Raw genomic sequence first — 25684 nt, forward strand, 5'->3', positions numbered from 1 at the left:
CCATTGTAATCTATAAGCTGTACTTTGGATATTTATATTCATTAAATAAAAGTTAAAAAAATTTCAAACCCATGTCCAAACCCACCTTTCCATCCACTGGTTCACTTCCAAATGTGCCAATAGCCAGGGCTAAAGCTGGGAGCTAGGACTCAATCCAAGTCTCCCATTTGGGTGGCAGGACACAGGTAATTGAATCATTACCTGTTGCCACCCCTGGTGCTTATTAGCAGGAAGCTGGAATAGAGAGGACTCAAACCTATGCACTCTTACATGAGTTGCAAGCATCCCAAGTGGTGTCCAAACCAATGTGTCAAACACCTGCCCTTGCATTAATTTAATACCTTTTTTTTTAACCCAGTACATTCAAATCAGTATATTTTCAACAACACATACCATACAAAATTTATTGATAAACTATTTTACATATTTTACACACTTTAATTTAGACTAACCTCTTTCAAGTGGCTACACATGTGGCTACACAGTGGGTGCACAGGGGTAAATCTGGACATTGACAGGGAAAAGAAAGCACCAGAGAATCTTCCACCAGCAAGGAAATACTCATCTCAGAACTGGCCACATGACAGCACCCAGCCCTGAGGGCTGGGGAGTGTAGTTCTACTATGTGCCCAGAAGACATAGCCTGGAATTTGCAAAACAACTTTCAGGACCACCACATTTTCCTTCATGAGTTGTATTTCCCTGTACTAACAAGAGCTACTGTAGCTATTATGTGGACCAAGGCAGACAACTAGGAGGCAACTAGAAAAAGACTTTAATTTTTTCCCTATCATAAACATATTCAAACCAGTTAGCAACTAAACCTCACTCCACCTGAGCATGGACTCTTAGGTAGGCTCCATCATACTTTTCAGTCTCTCTTAGGAAATAAACTCTTCTAGACACTTCAAGTCACAAAACCGTCTCAACTCAGTGATTAAAACACAGCATCACATACAATTCTCGGAAGCTTATTTAGGTTGGGAAGTCTGTCTTTTGGGAATCAGGACCTGGAGGCTTCAGAAACCAGTTGTGGGCAGAGCCACTAAGGTCTTCGGTGTTTCCCTGCCCTATGCCTCTGTCTTTACTCTCCTCAGTGCATCCAGAATGAACTAGGGTGGGAGCAGAAGGGAGGCAAGGGGCAGGAAGAGTCCTGCCTTCTTGGTACCCACCTGAACTATAGCATTGATCTCCTTTCAGCTAACATCTAACATCAGTGGATGTTCAAAGCTGCCTCTTCCTCTTCCAACCCAACAACATTAAGACACATTTCCCATGAAGACACATTTCCCATGTGTCCCTAAGCTCACTGCTGCATTTTCTCCTTCAGCCTCTGAGAATCCCGTGGCTATTACCTTTGTTGATCTCATACACCTGTTGTTCATGTAATCCTCTTTGGTAGATTCTTTTAAATGTTTGTTTGTCTGTTTGTTTGAAAGGCAGAGTCACACACACACACACACACACACACACACACACACACGGGGGGGGGGGGGGAAGTCCTTCTATCCTTTGGTTTGTTCTCAGAATGTCCACAACAGTCAGGGCTGAGCCGGATCGAAGCCAGGACCCAGGAACTGTATCTAGGTCTCCCACATGGGTGTCAGGGACACAAGGACTTGGGCCGTCTTCTGCTACTTTCCCAGGCACATCAACAGGGAGCAGGATTGGAAGTGGAGTAGCAGGGAAAACCAGCACTCCAGTATGGAACATGAACATCATAAGTGGTGGCTTAACCCACTATGCCACAACACCCACCCCTTTGGTAGGATTTGTAAAGTCCCTCCTGGGTCTCTCTCCATTGTGGCCAGCCCTGAAAATCACTCACTTCTGCAGGAGTTGCTCTGATGGTCCAGGAGCACAGGCTGATTCCGGTACAGCCACCTCTCCTTGCCACTGCATCCAGAGCCTCTGCCAGCAACGGACTCTGGACTTTAGGCTGTTTCCAGGCATAAGCTGCAACCACCCTCTGAGCTACACAGATCCTGGCAGACCCATGTCAAGGTGAGAGTCTTTGAGAAGCCCTCATGATCTGTTATGGGTGAAGGGATCTATCCTCACACCACTCCAATGGAGGGGAAGATAAATGTCTTCCCCAAAGAAACAGTATCCCTAATTTCCAACTTCTTCAACCTTTGTAGATCTTCCAAAAGAGTACAGAACTGGCTTTTGGCCACCACTGTGCAAGTCCTACACTGCTTTGATGTGGGAGTACTTGTCACCTACTACAGTTTGGTTTTGGTCCTTTTGAGACCTTCAGCTAAATTAGAAACAAAAAGGATCTCATTTTAGCATCCTGTTAAACTACAGTATGTTGAACCTTAATGTTAATGTCAGTAATTTTGCTTACATTGTATTATTTGATCAATGGGTAGATGTCAATGTTTATTTACTGATACCAATGCATCTATCATGGATGTATTCACAAGTCTCAGAGAGCCTAGTTAGGAACTGAAGAGGCAGACCTGATATTCCAGCTGTATACTGATGATGAAACATTAACTCCCTTTAGGAATCAGGGTGGAACAATCTACAAATCATTTAGAATTTTTTGACTTGGAGGAAGCATAAGCACCCTTCTTGAAAGAGGAAGCAACTGGTGCTTTCATCTGAATGTGATTTCTCTGGCTAACTCACCATCTGTGTCACTCTGGCCTTGCTTGAGAAGCTTGTTCAGCTCTCTGAACTTGCACACATCCGAGAATCTGTTTCCTCTGGGTTGTCATGCAAGGTAACATCTCTAATTATAAGAAACCTTTGACTAAAGAAAAACCAACTGGTCATAACTCTAAAATAACAGGAACTTTTTTCTGCATCCCAGTTTTTTTTTTCAAAGATTTACTATTTATATGAAAAGCTGGAGAGAGAGAGACGAGAGAGAAGGAGAGAAGAAAGAGAAACCATCTAGGCCATCTTCTGCCTTCTTTCCCAGGTGCATTAGCAGGGAGCTGGGTTGGAAACAGAGCAGCTGGGAGTCAAACCAGCACTCCAATATGGGATGCTGGCATTGCAAGAAGCAGCTTAACCCACTGTGCCACAATGCCACTCCTGTTTATGTTCCGGTGTTTAAAATAAAGAGGCATGTGGGCATGTGGCACAGTGGTTATGATGCCACTTACGACATCTGCATCCTGTATCGGAGTACTTCAGTTCAAGTCCCAGCTCTGCTTCTAACTCCAGATTCCTGCTAATACAGACCCTGGGAGGCAGCAAGTGATGTCCAAGTAGTTGAGTTCTTGCCACCCATGTGGGAGATCTGGATGGAGTGCCTGTCTTCTGGTTTCAGCCTGGCCTAGTCTTGGCTGTTGTGGGCTTTGGGGGAGTAAGCCAGGGGATAAGATCTCTCTCTCTCTCTCTCTCCCTCTCTCACAACAAAGCAGGTAGTTTGAGAGATGCTGGAGGAAGATGTTGAAGAAAACCATCTTCCAGTGATGTCCTGACTTTGCTCAGGTGCAGCCACTCCCTTCCACATTCTCATGTTTGTCTCCTTCCCTGTATAATACGAGGGACTGGCTTGAAGGGCACTGCTATAAAGCACATCAGGAGAGAGTCTGAGGAAGCCTCGCTGCAGTTCTTACAAAGTCAGGAGACTGCCTCTACAATCGTAGGGTGTCAAGCAGGAGACAAACTAGGAGGGTGCTATAGTTTGAATATGTTTGTGTCTCTCAAAGGGTCATATGTGAGAAAGTTGGTCCCCAGGGTGGTGGCACTGGGAGGGAGAGTGGACCTTTGAGAGATGAAGCCTACTGGGAGGTCCTTGAGTCAAGGGGATCTACCAGACCCAGTCTGTCTCTCTGCCTCTGGTCTGAGATGTGACTGCATGGTTCAGCGTGTACTATTACCATTGCAACATCTGCTAGAACTGAGCCAAGACAGGTGCCAGGTCCTTGAACCTGAAAAACCATGATCTAAATAAACCTCTCTTCATAAGTAGCCTGTGTCAAAGCTAATCCAGAGGTGTCTGATTAACACTCAAGCACGAGAAATCTCAGCCTGACGTCATATTCCCAAAGCATTCTAGTGTGACCTAGTTTTGCTCTCCGTTTCTGCTCACTTCACCAGAAAGGAGGAATGATACTTTCGAAGCTGCTGACTCCTCCTGGACCTGCCTTCAAGAATACTGGGAGCAGGGGACACAGCAAATAAAGTCATGAGCTGTGGTTTAGCAGGTAAAGCCGCCCCCTGCAGCACCAGCATCCCATATGTGCTCCAGTCCATGTCCTGGCTGCTCCTCTTCTGATCCAGCTCTCTGCTTATGGCCTGGGAAAGCAGTGGAAGATGGCCCAAGTGCTTGGGCCCTGTTCCCACGTGGGAGACCAGGAAGAAGCTCCTGGCTCCTAGCTTTGCTTCAACCCAGCTGTGGCTGTTGTGGCCATCTAGGGAGTGAACCAGCAGATGGAAAGCCTTCCTATATCTCTCTCTGTCTGTAACTCTACCTCTCAAATAAATAAATAAATAATATTTTTTAAAAAGGAAAGAAAAGAAAGTCATGAGCAGCTCACACTACAAGGCCCTTGTGTCTGCCAGACCCTAAATGCAAAGCTTCTTATTGGCAAAGAACAGCTTTATTGAGATATCACTGATGCACAGTAAGTGGCGTGTATTTAAAATGTACAATTTGGCAAGATTTGCTGTACACATCTACATATGAAATCATTACTATCATCAATAAAAGTGGACAAATCCATCTTTCTCCGAACTTCTTTCATTCACTCTCTCTGCCCTCCTCCCCATTCCCAGGCAATCATCAGTCTGACTTATATCACTATAGATTAAATTGTATTTTTATCTGTTTGTTATGTCACTGTAGATTAGATGGCTTTTATTTTACTCAGCATACTTATTTTGAGATCCATTCATGGTGCACATGCAAATAATTCACTTTTTTATTGTCAAGTAGTATACCTTCTTATGAATATATACAATTTGTTTCTGTTAACCTTTTGTTGCATATTTGGGTTCTCTCCTGTTTTTGACCATTACAAATAAAGGCACAGTGAACATTCATGCACAAGTTATATTTGAATGTAAACTTTCATTTATCTTGGGTATATGAAGTATCCTCAAAAGTTCATAAAAATACATATTGTGAAAAATACATGGGTTTCATATTTGTTTACACCAAAATAATCTTTTTTTTTTACTTGAAAAGCAGAGAAACAGAGAGGGGGACAGAGACAGACAGGCAGTGAGAGCTCTTATCTGCTGGTTCATTCTCCCAAATTGCCTGTATTGGCCAAAACTGGGCCAGGCCAAAGCCAGGAGCCAGGAACTCAATCCTGGTCTCCCTGAGAGGCAGGGACATAACTACTTGAGCCACCACCTGCTGCCTCCCAGGGTGCACATTAGCAAGAAGCTATAATCAGGAGCTGGAGTCAGAAATCAAATGCAGACTCTCCAAGATGGGGCATGGGCCTCTTCACTGGCGTTTCAGGTGCTAGGTTAAATGCCTGTCCTTATTCTTACCTTTTGATTTCATTTTCCATGGATTTTTAAAAAACCTTTGTATACCTAGGAGTGGATGCATGGTATATGTTTAACTCTGTTCTCCAGTGTGGTTGTACCATTTTGCTTTCTCACCAGCGGTGTATGAGAGTTTCAGTTGTCCGGTACCCTTGCCAACACATGGACTAGTCCATCTTTGTAGCTAATTCTAGTAAGTGTGCATTGGGTCCCACTGTAGTTTTAATTTGCATTTCCCTAGTGGCTAGTGATACTGAGCATATTTTCATGTGTTTGTTTGCTACAAGTGTTCTCCCTCCTTGCTTTTATGAAGTGCCTTTGTGTGTGTGTGTGTGTGTGTGTGTGTGTGTTGATGAAATAGGGCTTGGGGTCACCTAGCAGGTTTTCTTTCCCTCTGTGCATTTACCCAGGGCTTATCATCAGTGGGATTCTGTTTAAAAAGGTGTCAGTAGTAAACAAGTGCACAAGTGTGCCTACAAGTAGACATGTACATGTAATTGGCTCAGGAAAACATTTTGTGACATAATGTTGGAGTGTACATGCCCCAGAAGCCTCAAAACCAGTATCTGCAGGGCAGAGTGCCTTGCATGGCTATACTGATCGCAGAGGTTTCCCTTTAAACCAGGAAAAGCCTAGGAGCCAGTGTCATAGCTGGATGCGTCCTGCCAGGAAATGTGGCTGCAGCCGATAGGACACCATTGGTGGGCAAAGTAAGACAGCCAAAACGTGCTTACAGTCAGGTGTGTCCACGACGGCACCAAGTACATGGATTCAGAGGCCAGGTGGCTACGAATCTCCTCCTACTACTACCTTGAGGCTCTTGGGAAAATTAATTAACCTCATTTTTTTTTTCATTTGCAGCCTCACAGGATTGTTGTACACTTGAGAGATTGGTATAGTGCATAGCAGAGCTCCTGGCATTCAGAGTCAGCACTGACTACACTCCAGCTATTTCTATGAAGGGGAAATTTAATGTGATGGTCAAGAGCGTGAACCAGACTTGGCTAGAACACTGACTGACTATTTCTACCTGTGTGGCCTTGGAAGTCACTTCACCTTTCTTTCTTTTTTTTCTTTTTTCGACAGGCAGAATTAGACAGTGAGAGAGAGAGAGAGACAGGGAGAGAAAGGTCTTCCCTTTCCATTGGTTCACCCCCGAAATGGCTTCTACGGCCGGCGCATCACACTGATCCGAAGGCAGGAGCCAGGTGCTTCTGCTGGTCTCCCATGAGATGCAGCGCCCAAGCACTTGGGCCATCCTCCACTGCACTCCCAGGCCACAGCAGAGAGCTAGACTGGAAGAGGAGCAACGGGGACAGAATCCGGTGCCCCAACCGGGACTAGAACCCAGGGTGCCAGCACCAAAGGTGGAGGATTAGCCTAGTGAGCCGCGGCGCCGGCCTCATCACTTCACCTTTCAGTGCCACAGTTTCCTCTTCTGGAAAATGATGTGGTACAGATCTCCAAGGCTTGCTAGGAACATGAGCTGAGTTCTTACCTGCAAAGCACTTAGAATGGGGGAGGCATGTTAGGGTCTAAGGAGCCTCCTTGCTGTTTCTAGCAATTACTTCATTCCAGTGTCTGTTATAGAGCATCTACAATGCACATGAAATAGATGTTAGGAAGGATTTTAAAATTGTAAAGCACAGTCACTTTTTAAAAATTTACTTGAGAGGCAGAGAGAGACAGAGACAGAGAGAGAACAAGCTCTTATCTGCTGGTTCACTTCCCAAATGCCTGCAGTATCCAGAGTTAGGCCAGACTGAAGCTGGGAGCCAGAAATTCAGTCTAGGTCTCTCATGTGAGTGGAGGAACCCAATTACTTGAGCCATCACTGCTGTCCTCCAGTATCTGCATTAGGAAGTCAGGAGCTAGAACCAGGTATGAACCCAGGTAGTCTGATGTAGGGTATAGGTTAGCTGGCATTTTAACTGCTAGGCTAAAGAACACAAATCCTAAAAGAGAAAACACAGTTGGCAATGTCAGCCAACATGGTGTGTGACTAAATTCCACTGCAAGTACATGGGTAGGGAAATTCAGAGGCAGAGGGTTTGCCATGGGATTGGGGAGAGTACACAGTCTGAGCAGGCAGCTAAGGCATTAAGGCAGATCTTGAAGGAGGAGTAAGAATGACAAGGCCAGGGCTGGCGTCATGACACAGTAAGTGAATCCTCTGCTTGCGGCACCGGCATCCCACATGGGCACTGGTTCTAGTCCCGGCTGCTCCTCTTCCCATCCAGCTCTCTGTTATGGCCTGGGAAAGCGGTAGAAGATGGCCCAAGTCCTTGGGCCCCTGCACCCGCATGGAAGACCAGGAGGAGGCCCATTGCGGCCATTTGGGGAGTGGACCAACGGAGGGAGGACCTTTCTCTCTGTCTCTCCCTTTCATTGTCTGTAACTCTACCTCTCAAATGAATAAATAAAATCTTTAAAAAAAAAAAAAAAAGGTCATACTACTATACTACTGTAGTTTAAAAAAGAAAAGAGTGAGAGGGCCAGAGTTAGGGAGCAAAGAGGTTCTAGGTCCTGGGGCTGCGTAGGCAAGACAAGGCTGCAGAAACATGATGGTCCTCCCAGGGTCTAGTGAGAGGCCAGTGTGAACGGCATGGAAGGATGATTTTGGAGAGGTGGATTGGGGCCAGTTTGTGAAGGACCTTTAAGTGCTAGGCTATTGCATGAACATCTAAACTGTAAGCAGTGTGGAACCAAGCAGTGTATTGGCAATTTAGGACTTCAATGTTGATTTTAAAAATACTCATTAGAAAAAAAGTAGCAGTGTAAATACAGTCATGAACAGCTTAATTACGAGGATATATTCTGAAAAATTAGGCCATTTCATCATTGTGTGAACCTTGTAGAATGCATTTACCGAAACCTAGACAGTGTAGGCCAATCACTGGACGTGACCTCTGGAAGCAGACAAGAGACAATGTAAGCATGAGATTCCTGTGGCTGCTGCCAGCATGACCTGGTATACTGTTCCTACAGTAAGCTTTTTTTCTATAAATAGAAGAACAATCTAAAACAGTGATCAAAGCGTGGTATAGTAAATACACACACCGGTACATAGCCATTCATTACTATCATCAAGTATCACCTGTGCACAGTTGTGCTGACAACACATTTGGTTTGTTGACACCAGCACCACCACAAAGCAGTGAGGAATGCTCTGTGCTTTGATGTCACCATGGTTACCACATCACCACGCAATAGGGACTTTTCAGCTCCATTATGATCTTATGGAACCACCATCATATATGCAGTCTGCTGTTGACCAAAATGTCACTATGTGGTGCTCGGTTATTTAGGCTCCACTGCATATGAAGAAAACAAGAATCATGCAAGTTGGGGTTGGGGCGTAAGTTCAGTGAACAAGTTGCACAGGCAGTCTGACAGACCACAAGCCGCCACCTTTGCTATAGAGCCAGATTACCCCGAGTGCCTACTGTGGCTCAGGGGTCAGAAGGAAGGAAACTCAGGCCTGTTGAGTGCCCACCCATGCCAGTGACTCACACAGAGATTACGTATTATCATTTTTTTTTTTGACAGGCAGAGTGGACAGTGAGAGAGAGAGACAGAGAGAAAGGTCTTCCTTTGCCGTTGGCTCACCCTCCAATGGCCGCTGCGGCCGTCGCCCTGCGGCCGGCGCACCGCGCTGATCCGAAGGCAGGAGCCAGGTGTTTCTCCTGGTCTCCCATGGGGTGCAGGGCCCAAGGACTTGGGCCATCCTCCACTGCACTCCCGGGCCACAGCAGAGAGCTGGCCTGGAAGAGGGGCAACCGGGACAGAATCCAGCGCTCCAACAGGACTAGAACCTGGTGTGCTGGCGCCGCAAGGCAGAGGATTAGCCTAGTGAGCCGCGGCGCCAGCTAATTACATATTATTTTATTTAGTCCTCATAACAACCTATGAGAGCAATATTATCATTCTCATTTTAGAGACAAAGAAACTGAATCCCAGAGAAGTCACAAGTGCAGTCAGTCACAGATCGGGGATTTGGACCCAGGTACCAGGTACCAGGCCCCAGAACCTCAGCATTTCCCACTTGACACCAGGTGCCTTTTCCCCCTAAAACTTACTGCAGCTCAAATTAAGTGAAGTAGCAAATGTGGTAACATAAAAACTTTCCTCCCGTCCTCTTTTCTCTCCTTAAGGGATGTCTAAATTTTACCCTCCCTTTGCCTTGAAACCACACCCAAATCACAGAGAGCTATAATTTCACAGTTTATTTTTTTTTTTAAAGCTAACAACTTTTCCTTTCCTCCGCCTTTCCCTCTGCAACTTCTAACACACCCTACATGGCTTGATACTGTTCAGAGCTGAACACACATCTAATGGGAAATATTAAATAATGACTTTTGTGATTTCCTTTTTACCCCAAGGCTGATGAGAGCCATCTGTCTCAGGCTTCACAGAAAACCCAAAGGAAATGATGGCCATACTCTGTTTCACTTTGTTTACTGTCTACCAACAAGCACAGAGAAGCTACTTGTTATTTTAATCTAAACAAGTTCCTCATTCTGCTTTTGAAAGTCATCCTCTGCAGGTAGAGTGTGTGTGTGTGTGTGTGTGTGTGTGTGTGTGTGTGTCTGCAAGAGAAACTTAGCATCCCTCCCTAATCAGTACTGGATTCTGCAAGATTCTCACTTAACATGCTTCCTTCTATTTTTCTCCCAGAAGGTGCTAGATTTCTCAAATTGAATGCTGTATTCTCTGACTTATTGTCACTCCCATAATGCAAGAAGTCATATCCCTCCTTTATATATACTTTCTTGATTCCTCCAGCACTGATTATATTATAATTTGATTTTTTTTTTTTTTGCCCACTCTAAAGTGGAATCCTGAGTCATAGTTGCACAGTCTTTCTTTCCAGCCTCAGATGTTCCTTGCCTGGAACTGATATGTTGTACAGCCTGTCTCCCGCATCACTCAGGGTGGTGTCTGTCACTCTGGGCTTCAGACTCATGTGGACTCACTGAGGAGGACCTGAGCTTAATTTCTAGCCCTGGGCTTAATTTCTAGGCCAAAGAAATTCATGTACAGCCTCCACAGCTGTCTTCTAAACGTTCACTTTGGCAAGTGTTACCTTCATTCCATCAGGATTGTCCACTTTGAGGGGTCATCAGGCCAGTGTGTACAACTGTGCAATTCCAGCCCCAGTGCACAGCCGTCACCTAGACTACCATGTGAGTAGTGCTCCTGGAACTGAGCAGGGCACATCTGCCCAACCATGCATAACAGCCTTTCAGCAGGAAACTTACTTTCCCCTAATAGAAATGATTTTCTTCATCTTTAATGTGTTTTTTGTTTGCCTGAACATTATAATCAAGGTCTTGTAAGTAAAAAAAACAGTGATACAAGCTATCTGGATGCTCTGTATGTCCATATTCCTTAAACCTTATCTTTATTTTCCTTATATTTTTATTATTTTTCAGAATAACTGACCTTGTTTTAAAAGAATTTTAAAGTCAATGAGCAATGAAAGTCTTGAGCGATGAAAGACTGCATTGTGTGTTGTCCCCAGTAAATGAGAGTGAATTTAGAAAAGAGGAGTTTTTAACAGGAGGCAAAACAGTCATCACACCAACGGCTCTAAACCCAGTCACATTTATTTCAAAACATAAGGTTCAGTGCATATTAATAAATATCATTAACACTGCTGTGCCTGTTCCGTGAAGACACTCTGCTAAGAACCGGAGAAAAAGTGTTCTTTACAGCTGGGTCCCCGAAACAGCCTAGGCTGGGAATAGCCTCATGACTGTTGAGGGAAATTGGGGGAGGGCATGAGAGGAGTTGACAAAATCAGGAAGGATTTTCTACTCTTCTTTCCTTACTGGGACCTTAAAATTAAATATCTGGAGGTACAGAATATACCTTTACACACACACACACACACACACACAATCCTCAATTTTGGAGAAGAATCACTAGTGAGTATCAGGGTGAGAAACTGTCAACAAATCCCCAATTTGAATCAAAATCATATTACTGTGGTTGCTGCTGTGGTCAAGGCATTGTTCAGAGCCCAAGCAGCAGCTGATGCTGGGCTTAAAAGCCAGGCCCAACAGCCATATCACAGACAGGAGCATTGAAGGTACTGCACAGTGCCGATGGCCACCTCAGGGAGCTCTCTGTAGATCTGCACTGGCTTTGTAGACGCCCGTCATCCTATGAATCCCACCCTCTGCGGCTGGGGGGCACACGCTAGCCAGGCAGCTGCCCAGGCCCCTCACCATGGAGGAAGCCCCAGCTGATGACTTCTTTTTCTGTAAACTCTAAATGAAGCAGAATCACACAGAGTTGGGTTCCTTCCTCCTAATGATAATAAATTGTTCCCAAGAGGCACAAAGGGAGCCCCCCACACACACCTCCCCCACCCCCCCCCACCCCCCGCCCCCGCGCTGAGATCAGCCTCTGTGGCAGCAGGATGCGCCTGCTCTGGGAGCTTCGGGACATGGAGAGGCCCCTCGGCTACCCATGACTTCCTCAGATCCCTTCCCAAAGACTCCACTTCCCAGACCGTGAAAAGGAATAGGAAGCTTCACCCTAAAAGCCACCATTGCTTGCAGTGGTGAGGAAGGACAGAGAGAGCTCCTTCGTTTTGTTACATGATTTCATAGCCAAGAGCAAGCTGAAGGCCGCTACAGAGGTGCATACCTAGCACTGAGAGTTCAGTTTGCAAAAATTTCAAAGGGAAGGGTTGTCTCAGGTCTGGCACATCCGAAAGCAGCTGAAGGCCAAGACTAGCCGAGGAGCAACACCAGCAGGATGACCGGAGGCAGCCTCGTGTCCATGGGTACTAGAATCTCAGGGCTTCCTCTCAAGCAGGGCAGGGGCTCAGCAAGGTCCTTGGTCAGCTCCTCCATTTCCCAGCAGCGGCCCGGAGGTCTGGAGAGGTGGACTGGCCTCGCCATGCCACACAGCTGTACTATCTGCTCGGGGGACGTGGAGAGGTACTGAGGGGCTGCAGTGAGTGGGGAGGTGCAGTGAACATTGTGCAGCACATGGTGAGACAGCACTCAGAACCCCGTGCACCTGGAAGCTTCCCACCCCTGGGCCCTCTCCTGGTCGTCTGTCTGTCACGGGAACAGGCAGGTCCTGGAGGAGCTTCCCTCGGGAGGGATGCGCAGCTGCAGCTGCGCTCACTTCCCAGTGCGGGAGGCCGCCTGGATGGCTTTGATCCACTCTGTGCGCTCCTCGGGGGCGGCGGCTTGCAGGAAATAATGCACTTCATCAGCAGTGATGATCTCGAAGAGGTTCTCTGTATCACTCTTCTTGCCTGGTGAAACAGGAAGCAAATCACGCACAGGCACAAGCAAGGCCACCTGGCCCACACTCCGTCTGCAAGTCACAGATCCCTTTGGTTTTTATTGTTCTCGAAATTAAATATGCTGTTTTCAAACATACAAATACTGCATGATTGTATATACATATCATTCACATAGGTAGGAACTTGGAGTATGACTATGTGTGTATATATTTTAAGAAATAAATTAACATTCAATGAGAGAAATATTTTCTTTCATAGTTTATAAGCAAACTAAATTTCTCATGTTTTTCTACCAATAGTGTTTAATGAGTAACTCCTAATAGGATCTAAAGAGTACCTTTTCTCTGTTCATAATATAAACCAAGGGCTGACAATAATAAAATAAAAGATATGTGATATATAATAATATAACATAATAATTATAATAATATACATCAGTGCCACAAGTAGAGCCTGAAGTGATTTTATCAGAAGTAGCACTTCTGTTGTAAGAGCAAAAAGCAATATACCAGTCAATACTGTGACAAGACTTAAAAAATCTATCTCAAATAAAAAAGCAGTATGCTCCCTGTTCTAAAACTAAAGCAGAATTCTAGGGGGCGTAGGAGTAGGCAGATCCAGGGGTAGCAAAACTCCATGCTTTGGCATCTGTGGTGTTTTTCTGACAGCCTCTGTAACACCATAACCAAGGTTAGGGCTGTCAAAGCCACATCTTGCCAGCGACACCATTTGTGTCCAACACCCACATGGTTGTTCCATGCTCCAGATCACAGACTTGTGAAGCAGGGGGGACCGAGAGGTCACCTGGGGCAAGCCCTGAAGTGTTAGAGCAGGAACTGATGCAGGGCAGGTGGTGATTCACCCAAGGACAGCCGTGTGACTGACCAGCAGCGACAAGTCACACCCCGGCTGCTCTGTCTGCTTCCACACTCCCTCTCTGCACGAATGCTCCTGTTGCTGTGGGCACTTCCTGGTCTGGAGAAGTAAAAGTTCTCCTTTAAGGACAGTCGTGACTGAATTACAGGCATCAGGAGCGAACAAGTTCTCTCTCCAGCTGAGCCAGTTCTGGGGTCGTAGATTTTACTCAGCACTGCTCGAGGACCACTGGGGACATCCACAAGGCCACTTCAACCCCTGAGGTCTAAAGAGTGAAGCGACAGTTGGGAGCAAATAGCTTTTGGTCTCTCCAAGATTTTCAGACCGTTAATTCATTCACACTTATGCCAACTGACTGATCGATTACGGTTGACTCAGTATGTCCAGGTGTAGGGAGGGAGACTGAGCAGAAATCCCCTCCCACAGAAATTCATTCTTACCATGTGGGCAGAAATCCCCTCCCACAGAAATTCATTCTTACCATGTGGGCTGCTCTCCACTGAAGTCACCACACAGCCTCTCAAGTGAATCGCCCCCAGGGGGTCTTCTCCCTGCAGCAGAGAGGGGGTAGTCCATTATGTTTCCAATTATACTATACCCTTCTGGAGCAAAAGCCACATAGATTCACACTGGTACAGATCAGGGCTTTCCAGACAAGTAAGAGCAGGAGGAGATTAAAGGAAACTGCTTCCTGATCTACAGTCCATCCAGATCCACTTCAGGAGGCACTGGGGAGGCTGGGTGAGAAAATATAAGTGAATCCGGACTTTAGAGCTAGAGGCAAGTGGAGGGGAGGTGGAGAGGCTGAGGCCACTGTGGCCCCCTGAAGAGAAGCTGTAGGTTTCCAGAGCTCTTTGGTCCCATGCCCCTGAGGCGAGAATGCTCTTGTAACTCACAGGATAGAAATCAAAGAACCCTGTGTTCAAGCAGAGACTGGAGACCGAATACAAACTTGCTTCATGTTTGGAGGTGGCTCATTTTATCCAGGAAACGATTCTCTTCAACAATCGATTGCACAAATTGCTGTACTTAAGCAATGCTCTCACGGGGCTGCTGTTGTGGCATAGCAGTTAAGCCGCTGCCTGCAGCACTGGCATCTCATATGGACACCAGTTTGAGTCCTTGCTGCTCCAGTTCCAATCCAGCTCCCTGCCAATGCACCTGGGAAAGCAGCAGAAGATAGCCCAAGTGCTTAGGCCCCTGCACCCACATAGGAGACCTGGAAGAAGCTCCTGGCTGCTGGCTTCAACCTGGCCCAGGCCTGGTTGTTGTGGCCATTTGGGGAGTGAACCAGTGGGTGGAAGGTCTCTCTGTCTCTTCCTCTCTCTGTAATTCTACCCTTCAAATAAGCAAGTAAATCTTTAAAAAATTAAATAAAATACTACCGTCTTCCAAGTTGGCCTGGAAAAGGAATTACATTGTTTTGCATATTAAACCATGAATACAGTGTTGGGCTGATTGAGTTCCCCTGAGAATATCAAATTAGGGCAAGCAAAACAAAATACGTTGAGTTAACTAAATAGGTTATAATATAGTGATTTTTTTTCTTCTATCTCTGAGATTATCCTTGCCTCAAAGGCCTAAGATCTTAGATCTTTGCATTGAGGAAGGATAGGAAAAGATAGAGGAGGACAGAAGAAAAAGAATTAGAAGGGAGATGAGGAGAAAAAAGGAGTGTGGGGAGAGTAGGAAGGGGGTTGGGGAGGCCAGCTCGCAAACACAGTGGAAGCTTCTAGTTGATTGGATTTGAAAACCATAGAATCTCACCCCAGCAGGGTCGTAGTAGTGCAGGTAGGCAGGGTCTTCTCTCAGAACAAACTTCCTCACTTTCCAGTTTTTCCTCCTATGCCCCTGTATCCAGGATCAACATAAGGAATGGTGAGTTCATAGCATCATTCTACACACAGTACCTACATAATAAGTATTTGCTGAGTGGAAACAAGAAAGAAAAGATGAAACGTGAAATCCAAGAGAACCAAGCTTTGACCCAGGGCTTTGTCAGGGATATAGCACAAAAGTCAGTTAATAATTTGGTTGCTTTTAAGCAGATGGATTAAATTATTCCTTATATTGATGTTCAAACTTAGTATTATATAATATGGTCCTGTGTACATGTATTGTCTTAGGTTATGTAGGGGACCTTAGGGGAGCTGAGATGTGGCCCTGCTCTTCAAGGAGATCATGACCTATTTGGAAATATAAAAGAGCAAATGCCTAAGTCAAGTAATTGATATAGATAATGGGTTTCAAAAGAATTAGATGAGGGATATACAACTGTGGGTTTAGGATGTCAACAAAAGCTTCCTGAAGACCTAAATTTATGAATATGGGGAAACTCAGGATTCAGATGAGTGGGAAACAGATGGATGGGAAAACTGACAACACCAAAGCGTGGCATATGTAGACACTGATGAATAAGACCAGTGTGGCTAGGACACAAGGTTTATGAGGAGTAGCAAAGGCAAGGTTGGAAAGGTGGACTTAGTAAAAATCAAACATGAGGATGTTGCCAACAGTTTTTGAGTAGGAAGTGAAAGACAATCACAGTTTAGAAAGATGAATAGGGTAACAATGCACAGAGTGGACCAACTGGGGGCGAGATGAAAGGGAAACCAGGATAAAGTCAATAAAGTAAAAGAAGTCCTTAGGGAATGACTGCGGTAATTGAGGCCTAAAATTATTAGGGAGTCACCAAAGGTAACAGAGATAGAAAAGCAAGCTACGTGGCTGTAACAGATATGACAAGCAATAGAATTAAACACTCATATCATCCAGACTGTGAGTTTTAAGGGCAGGATTCACCTCTTGCTTATCTTTGTTCCCCTGTGCCTGACATAGTATCTGCTTGTGAAAATTGCCTTATATCTGTAATCTCCACAAACTGCACAGTGATTTCAGTTAGCCTACAGTAAGTCATGAAGGGGCTAGAATTGTGACACAGCAAGTTAATCCATTATTTATGATGCTGGCAGTGCATATCAGAATCCTTGTTCAAGGTCATGGTTTGCTCTGTTTCCTATAGACTTTCCTGTAGACATGCCTGGGAGGTAGCAGATTATAAATATCACGGAAATCTGATTCTGTGATTTTCTACAGAAAATTCAAATTACTTAAATGACTCCAGAAGCCAAAAATAAACTACCATTAGATAAGAAGATATATAGTTCCTATATATCAATCAATACAAAGAATATTATGATTTCTAAAGCATCACATATCCACAGGCACAAATGCAAATTTTCCAATAGTTTTCATTGTGCTTACATAGTTTTACCAAACAGTACATCATTCATAAAGCCAGATCAGAGGACTATAAAGGGAGCTTTTAAGAATGGGCCTACATTTGTTTCGGCTGAGCAAATGGTTAAGGACCTCATTTCCAAAGAACTTTTAACTTGACTGAAGGATGGATACAGGAGCCCTGTGAGTGCAGAAAATATGTCTGTTTACTGTATTGTATCCAGGATGGCTTTTGCAGTGTATGAACTTCTGAAAGTATGAATTCCTACTCTTTGCTTTGGCTCATGTTGAACATAAAATGAGGACACCAAAGCTGCTACCCCACACCACTTCCTCCTCTTCTGCAGATGCAGTGTCATACAAGCTCTTGCACTTGCTGAGTGACCAAGTTATCCTGAGTCAATGGAAGAGGAAGGCTACAGGAGGAAGTGAAATCAGCCAACCCTGGCCAACCACCATATTCCCTTGAAGTCCTCATTGACATCACAAAGTGGTACACTGGAAGAGTTTGATATTAGTCAGTGGATGTGTGGTCATATGTCACTTCATGTGTGTTTCCTGAAGAATTTTAAGGAAAGCATGTGTGCCTGGGCTTTCCAACAATTGTTGAGGAACTGTCAAAATCATCTACTTAGATTCAATTTAGTTCACTGCACAGATGTTTATTGCCTATTATAGATCAAGAAGGAGACTGAACTCTGCAGCAGAAACAAGAAAAGCATGTACAGCGACTTGACCGTCCTTCCATCTCCATATGATTGAGAATTAAACAACTGGGTGTTTAATTCATTGTTATAATAGAAGATACTGAATAATCCAGGATCCTTCATTCTCTAACTCTCTCCATCTTCTAAGCAGAATTATTTGCCCTGGGAGAGAGAAATGGGAAGAACAAAGGTGGAAGAGAACGATCTTCCAGGGGAACGCAGTGGCTTCCCACATGTGGGATATATGGAGCATGGTGTCCTTTCTCATGAGAAGTGTTCTGTGCAGATTAACTCTGGCCAGCTCTCAGCAGAGGACACACAATGGTTCATGTTTTTGTGGAAATTAAAAAAAAAAATGTTTAATCCCCTCAGGAGATTCTGCTGTTAAACAGAGTTCCTAACTGCTGAGTTCAAAGATTAGAAACAATAAAGGGAAATATCAATTCAAAGAAAACAGAATTTTCCTTCCTCCCTATCCCTCAGCCAAAAAAAAAATTTTTTTGGAGAAAAGTATATAAGAGAACAGAGGTCCTGGATGCACATAGATTTCTGTTTTCTTTGAGCAAAAAGGAAGATGGTAAGGATGACTATGTAAATAGTTACATTTTGGTAACAGGACAAATTAGAAGAAAAAGGCCAGTGGTTTTCAGCCTTGGTTGCATAGCAAAAGTGCTTGGGAGTTGTAAAAATCCAGAGATTCTGATTTAGTTAGCCTGGAATACAATTTTAACAGCTCCACGTGGGAGTCAAAAGTGCACCAGTAGACTAAGTCTAAATTGTACCTCATAAAGCCCAAGTAAGGGAAGGCAAACCCAAAAACCTGAATCACCTTACCTCTAGTTCCCAGTATCTCCCCCACTGGCACCGTTCCCTCAGCTGACTTTTGATCATCCATGGCCTCTGACTGGGGTGCTTCATCCAAACGTGGCTCCAGGCCAGCCCAGGCTTTACCTATCACTTACTAGCCTTCACACTTTGCTTTCTGAGAGTATCGTTCTAGATTAGGGCTTGTCTAAGTGACTAACTCAAAAAACAACTGGTAACATAGAATTATAGGAGGAATCAATCAAATAAGGAAGTAATGAACTTCTCTCCCAAGTCACTCTTGTCTCAGTCGTCACCTTCTGGCACCTGTAGCCAAAGAGCAAGAACACAGAAATGTTTGGCAGAACTAATGGGGGAGCCAGCCGTGGGCAAGCGCTGGCCATGGGCAGCTGCCAGAGCCTTTCCTGCGATTACTCAGATGGTTACTTTGTCATAAAAAGATATTAGAATAGTTCTTGCATTCTTTTTTAAATCTTTGCTGTGCATTTCTTATGATCCTAAAATCCAAATTATATCTAATTTCACCTGGCCCAAAGTCCCCCTTTTGAAGTATAAATATATACTCTGCTTTGATTCCCTCCTTGCTCATCCATTCATCACTAAGTGGAAGTTAAGGTAGTGAACTCCTTCAATCCCATGGGGCACATAGACTGCAGGGAACAGGTCCTCTCCATATGTCCTAAGCAGTGCTTCTCAGCTCACAGAACAGGCAGAAGGCGAGGCGCTGGCCCTCTAAAGCAGCACTGGCTCCCGCGACTGCGCATGCCAATCTCCATTCGTTTCACCCTGAATGCTTGCACATCTTCCTGCTGCTTCTCCCTGTGGCAGGTGCTGGCCCTGGCTTCCTCACTCATTCCCCACCCTGTGTTTCTCTTACCTCTTAGCATCATGTGCCTTAGCATCTGGTAACTGGCTATAGCTTGTCAGCTCACAGCAGCTCTGTCTTCCAGAATGATGGTGGACTGTACCTGCGGGCACTTGACTTGCCCCAAGACTGCGCCATCAGACTGGATTTGACCTTTGCCTGCTGCTCCCGTGGAGTTGGCCTCAGGCGTGCCCTGCTTTGGCGCCTGCCGTGTCCTATCCACAATCTGGAATGCACGCTCTTGCTCTTAGTAGCCAGTAGCATGAGGTGTTCCTTTTCTACACGTGGCCTGTTCAGATTTCCCTCTTTGTTTAAAGGAAAGAGAGAAAAGTACCCAAGTAGTTTTACCATGAAACATCTGTCTTTTGGACGGCATCTTCTAGACAATTTGTTTCCTCCAACCAACAAAAAGGGAAATATTTTTCTTAAAGTATTTTTATTCCTATGACATTGATGAAAGAGACATTTCCTATTCCTCAGGTCGTCTTCTGCCCTCCCTGGCTTAGACCTCCTGACCTGCTGCCTTGATCATACTTAGGTATTTTATGTCTTTCACTCCATGGGTTTTATTTTCTGAATGATTATTGACAAGTAAACTAAATGCTGTTTGGTCATTTCAAAGAAAAGGATTTGATAAGGTGGACAGGTTGGAAGGCAACAGAGGTGGCCACTCACCTGCTTCAGTAAACATCCCTGCTTGATGATGACCCCTCTGAATTCCTCTTTCAGAATCACATCATCGTCACTGGAATTCTCTTCACAGAAGAACCCACTGTCTGGCTATTGGGAAACCAGGCAGCAAGATGACTTTACCAGTCTTCAGCATATATACCACCCCCACATCTCCCTCCCCTCCAGCCACCACAGCAGCTCCTAATTTTCCTTCTGCCGACTGAACATGCCCAAACTGAACTTGAAAGGTTGTCCTTGGTTAGCTCACTTTCCCCTCCTCAATTTTCTTCTCCTGGTTGATGCTGTTTTCTTGTCTGCACTCAGACACAATCTTGTCAATACCCTTTCCTTGTCCAGGCGTCCTCAAACTACATCCTAAGATGAGCTCAGCCTTCCTCACTGTGCACATTTCTGCCTTCAAAGCCTTCTTTCTCTTGGGACCTCACGGCCACATGCTTGAAAGCAGAGTGCTAGTATAGAAGACTCTACATACACAGCATTATATCCATTGAATCCTTTGCCACCCAGCCCTGTTCCTACTTTGAGAAGACCAAATGCGGTTGTCCAGCCTCATCCCTTGGGCTCAGGAGAGAATTGTGACTTGCTCAGATATGAGTGATGAGTCATACTGTGAGAGGCCACTATGATGGGTATTTTTAGAGTCCTGCATTTATAAAAGGCTAGAAACACCCATCTCAAAGGCCTAAAAAAATTACTGACAGTGGAACTTTCCCCAAAGCGAAATGAAACTCTCTCTGGGATGTTCCTTTTGTAAGAAGGATGCTTCTGTGGAGTAGATTCCTCACTTCTGCACTCTGATCCAAAATAGAAACAAAATGGCCAAAAGTCCCCCTAGAAATCCACTGTTGCTGTAAGTCTCACGTGGCCCAAGAGTAGGTCCGTGTTATGTAATACAGTGTTTCCCAACCTGCAGTCAGCATACAGGAGGAACACAAGATGACAGTAGGCAGTGACGTACATAAACATATTTTGTACTTGCACTAAGAGGTACATATTTTAATGTGTATTTGAGAAAATATACCTAGCACATCAAACCTAAGCTCCACGGGGGCCAGAATTTTTGCCTGTTTTTCCCCCTACTCTTCCATCTCCTTTGTCTAGGAGAGTGCTTGTCATGTACAAAGATAATTCACTTTCGCGTGAATTGCTGCTTAGAATAAGAAAAGAGTAATGTTTAAAAAGTCAATGTATAGGACACTGTTCAAGCAAACAATCATTTTCTTTATAAACTGAGTCACCTGGCCAGGGCTGGGGCAGCAGAGGTTCAGAATGGGCCTTCGAGCTTCAAGGCTTCGAGCATTTCTCTTGGTTCCGGCCGACCTCTTCCTCCCCTTACACTCCAGTCATTTCCCTCCTAGCAGTTCTCCTGTAGGATTGGGCCCTTCCTTTTGCATATGCGACTATGCACTAAAATCAGACCAGAATCTGCCCAGGGCAGCCTCCACCGTAAGAGGAATAGGTGGATAGCTTTTCTCACTTACAAAGTAGTAGAAGGCATCGGGATTGTCCAGAAAGGGGTTTTCAGCAGTTCCATCCGCGGCATTCTTGGACAGGTCTCCCGCAGGCTGCAGGTAGCCTTCACTGAGCAGTGAGGAGGCGATCATGAGGCCTTCCTGGCGATTCCGAACAGACTGGTTGGATACCAGCCAGTCGATGACACAGCTACCTGGACGGGACCGGCAGAGGGCAGGTTAACTCTCCTTCCCAAAGAACAAGACACTGGCCCTCAACCCTGAGCTGGCTGCAGAGCGCCAGTGTGTCTGACTTGTCTCGTCTGCCCTGTTAGTCCAAGAAGGAGAATGCAAGGTCAAGAGGGATGGCTACCTGGAAACAAAGGAGCCCTGTAAAGATTTTCAAAAACATTTACCTACTGCTTAAAAAGACAAGGCATACACATATCAGAGAAATCAGTTTTTAACTAGCCCATTCATGTATTCCACTAACATTTACTGAGCATCTACTGATGAGTTTTTGGGAGATTCACTAAAAATCTAAAGATAGAGATGGCTGATGAGTAAGTATTTTAACGAGCACTCTGTTATAAGTCAGCATGATGAACTGTTTGGTCTGATCTGAGAGTGCAGTAGGGAGGAAGGGGAGGGGGAGGGAGTGGAGTTGCATGTCAAGAAAACATTCATAGAGGAAGTGACACTGGGCCTAGACCTACAAAGCGAGTCGCTGTTAGCCAAGCATCTAAGGCAAGGGCTAAGAGGAACTGGCACAGGCTGAGATCTACCCCATCAGTTGGATTATGAGCAGACTAGGACAGAGCTTCATATTAATAACAGAGCACCTTTGATAAAGGTAGCCAATGAGAAAGCCAACACAGCTGCCCCTCCAGGGCACCCCAAGCACCAGCAGGAGTGGATGCCTTCTGTAGGATCCATAGGCAAGACAGCAAGGAGAGCATTTGGTCAGTGAGCTGTCCATGAATTTCGTATATGAACAACTCTTCTCCACTTTTCTTTATCTACAAGGATAAGCGAATGATAGTGGTTTTCTACTTCTAATCCCTGTAGCAATACTGTACTAGAGGCAGAGCACTCATTATAGACCTCATTTAAGAATAACAAGTTTAAGGCTCAGAAAGTGACCTGAGGCCTAAGCTATGCTTCTGTTGAGGCTTCACTTTTTCAGGCTTCTAACTCTTGAGTCCACACATGTTTAGTGAGGCACATTGAAGCTTCAGAGCCGAGTTCAGTTAGGTTACCCACTCACCTGACATTCAAGGTCTTCCATCACAACCTGCCACTGCCTGATCCTAATATCTCATCTCCCAGGCCATCTGACTCCCAGATGAAAGCTCCACCTGTGGAAATTTCTAGAACCTACCCTTACCTTCAGTGGGAAGAACCTATGATGTGCTATTCCAATACTCTGAAGCTTAGTTAACACATTACACAGGAAATGAGTCCAAACTACACTGGAACCCCTTTTCCTGGGGCTCTGTCATAGTGCGCTTGGTTCTGCCACGTAGGGCTGTCTTGCTTGTGTCATTTTCCCTTGCCACTTCCATGGCTGCTTGGCATCTTGGTCCCAAATCTTGGCCCTGACTTGTCTTACGCTGATGGACTGCTGCCTTATCTCTCTAAGTCTACCACGGGTCATGTATTTTTTCCTTTCCCTTCCAGAACCTGACCTGAGCCATTTTTATGGATTATCTGTTGACTGAACATCCTCTCAGATTCTACCTCTGTTGTACCTCCTCATAACTTTCTTCCTTTGACCTCTCTTGTCACAATAAGGAAGCCACACCTGTCATCTGACAAACCTTTTCCCAAACTCTAGGTCCCCTTTTGCTCCTTCTAATAATCCATCAGCCCTACCAGGCTGGTCCATTTCTCTTCCTAGACACATTATCTGCACATTTCTATCCCATAACTTTGTCCTCACCATCTTGTGCCCAGCCTCCTCATCTGAAATCCTCCCCACAAAGATTTAATGAAATCCTACCCATCTTTCAGGGTCAAATTTAGATACAATCTCCTATCACCCCCAACAAACCTCTGAGATCTTTCTTTTTTCTGAGCTCACAGAATTAATTCTGCAGACGTATGAGCTTTTTAATCATAAGAACCAAGTTGAGAAATCATAGCATTTAGCACATAGTGTGTGCCAGGTGCTGTTTCATGCACATGGTAGCCAGCTCGCGAAGTATGAGCACTATGATCAGTCCCCTTTATAGCCAGGGAAATTGCAGCACAGTGTGACTAAGTTATTGGCTTTATGGCTAGAGAGTTGCAGAGCCAGGATTCGAGGCAAGGCAGTCTGGTTCCAAAGAATATGTTTTTAACCACTTACATATGCTGCCTAAACTTGTAACACTATATGCCTTACCCTGTGCGGTCTCTGACACCCTTGATATTGTCATTTAGATCTCACATAGTATGTCTTGGCACCTGCTTTCATAATAAGGGTTGCAGCTTATCCAACTTGGTATCTATTTCTATTAATTTTCAGTATAATTCTGTCTTTGAGAGGCAAAGGGCCTTTGATTGATATATTGGAACTTCTAAAATGTCTTGAACAACAGTTTCTTTCTACTTTCTCCTCAGTTTCCATACTGGGGAAGCTCAACTTGCATGCTCACCAGTGTGCAATGTGTCACTCCCTCTGCTTACCATGCCCATGCATGCACCTCTCATGTAAGAACAAGGGAGAACTCCTTGTTATCTTCCCCAGTTGCCCCATTTCAGTGTTGCAAGTGCTTTTACCTGTGAAGCAGTGATTAAAAATCTTCTTATCTTTCTCTAGATTCAGTTCTTTCACTCCTTTCTCCACGTCTTTCATGGACAAATACAGGGCACTGCACAGAGATAAACAGATGAATGAGTGGGGAGCACGGAGAATGATGAGCTCTGTCTGGGGGTGGCCACCTTGGAGATGCTAGTCCTGAGTAGGTCTGAGTAGGTCTGAGCCTTTCTCCCCACCAGGTAATCCAGGGCAGCCTCATTTTTGCATAACTCTGAGGCCTACACAGCATTTAGCAAAATGCACTAGAATGGTCCTTAAAAATCTCCTAAATTCATTAGCCTCTTTGTTGACTTCCTGGTGTCTGAGAGGGACAGTTGCCCCAAGTTAGGTACCAAAGATTAAATGTTTTCAGGGCCAGTTTTTTAAAAAAAATTCTGGGGCCCATGTTGTGGAACAGTGGGTTAAAGCCACCATCTGCAATGCCAGTGTCCCAAATGAGCAGCTATTCAAGTCCTGGCTGCGCCACTTCCCATCTGGCTTCCTGCTAATCCACCTCAGAAAGCAGGGGATGACCCAAATCCTTGAGCCTCTACAGCCCACATGAGAGACCCGGATGGAGTTCCATGCTTTGGCCCGACCCAGCCCAGGCCTCTGCAGCCATTTGGGGAGTGAATCAGTAGGTGCAAAATCTCTCTGTCTCTCCCTCTCTCTCTCTCTGTAACTTTGCCTTTCAGATAAATAAATAAATCTTTAAAAAAAATTTTCAGCTGTTTAAAGTCCCTCAAATCTCCATGTTCCAATTCTTTAAGGGTCAAGGGTCTTTAAGAGACCATCTGTTTTAGATGTTTGCCTCCCAGAAAGCTAATATTTCTATTCAGCTTATCTCTTATTCTAAAAATGGTAATAGGGAAGACAAAATGGAAGTTTTCATTTCTGTCCTTGAGGTGATAAATCAAAGATAGTCTTGTCAGATAAATTCTAAGCAGTAAAACAGAAGGCCACGTTCGTGTTTCCTTTGGCTCCACATAAACTGAGCATCATTCCCCCACCTCTGGCTGTGGTAGCCCTAGCCAGGAATCCAGTCACTCGGTGGCCCAAACCAGCAGCTGCAGGTGGGGTCCTTAGTGGTGAGGGAAGCTGCCCAGCCTCACCACACTCCCTGCACAAACTTCATCAAACTCCTGTGACATGCAGAGCAGAGCAGTGTCATTAGTCCCTGTCAGGGGCTCTTCCCCACCCCACACCCCCTTGAAAATGGAGTGCTTGGAGACATAAATGAACTAGCAGGGATTCTTTCCAGCAGGGCTTCTGTTTCAGGGCGTGCTCAACATAATAGAACTACCAGGACAAAAGAAATCCCTAGAGAAAGAGATACATGTGTCCAGAGAAGATGGGAATCATGCAAAAAGGAAAGGAACCCATTCCCAACCTCAGTCAGGGGCAAGATTCACTTGTTGGCCTCCTATCCCTTTTAAGCTACAACCATCACCTGAACCAGCCTACACAAGGGCACCAGTAATCTCCATCCAGGATGGGTGTTTGCCTTGGCTG

The 25684-nt window shown here is 45.1% G+C and overlaps 1 protein-coding gene across 9 annotated transcripts in view; it reads right to left on the reverse strand.

The window, feature by feature from the left end:
- Nucleotides 1-11054: 11054 nt before the first annotated feature.
- PLEK (pleckstrin) overlaps nucleotides 11055-25684 on the reverse strand; it is a 133652-nt gene continuing 119022 nt past the window's right edge. For all 9 annotated transcript variants that reach the window (XM_070069027.2, XM_017340715.4, XM_089326353.1 and 6 more), the window contains 6 exons: nucleotides 24154-24245; nucleotides 21421-21605; nucleotides 19922-20026; nucleotides 15377-15460; nucleotides 14091-14160; nucleotides 11055-12742 (listed from right to left, as the gene is read on the reverse strand). In XM_070069027.2, the coding sequence (XP_069925128.2) occupies nucleotides 12606-12742; nucleotides 14091-14160; nucleotides 15377-15460; nucleotides 19922-20026; nucleotides 21421-21605; nucleotides 24154-24245 (673 nt within the window). In that variant the 3' untranslated portion in view covers nucleotides 11055-12605. The remainder of the gene's footprint in view (nucleotides 12743-14090; nucleotides 14161-15376; nucleotides 15461-19921; nucleotides 20027-21420; nucleotides 21606-24153; nucleotides 24246-25684) is intronic.

Source organism: Oryctolagus cuniculus, chromosome 2 (genome assembly GCF_051225735.1).
Source record: "Oryctolagus cuniculus isolate XC-2025 breed Fujian yellow rabbit chromosome 2, ASM5122573v1, whole genome shotgun sequence".
Taxonomy (NCBI): Eukaryota; Metazoa; Chordata; class Mammalia; order Lagomorpha; family Leporidae; genus Oryctolagus; species Oryctolagus cuniculus.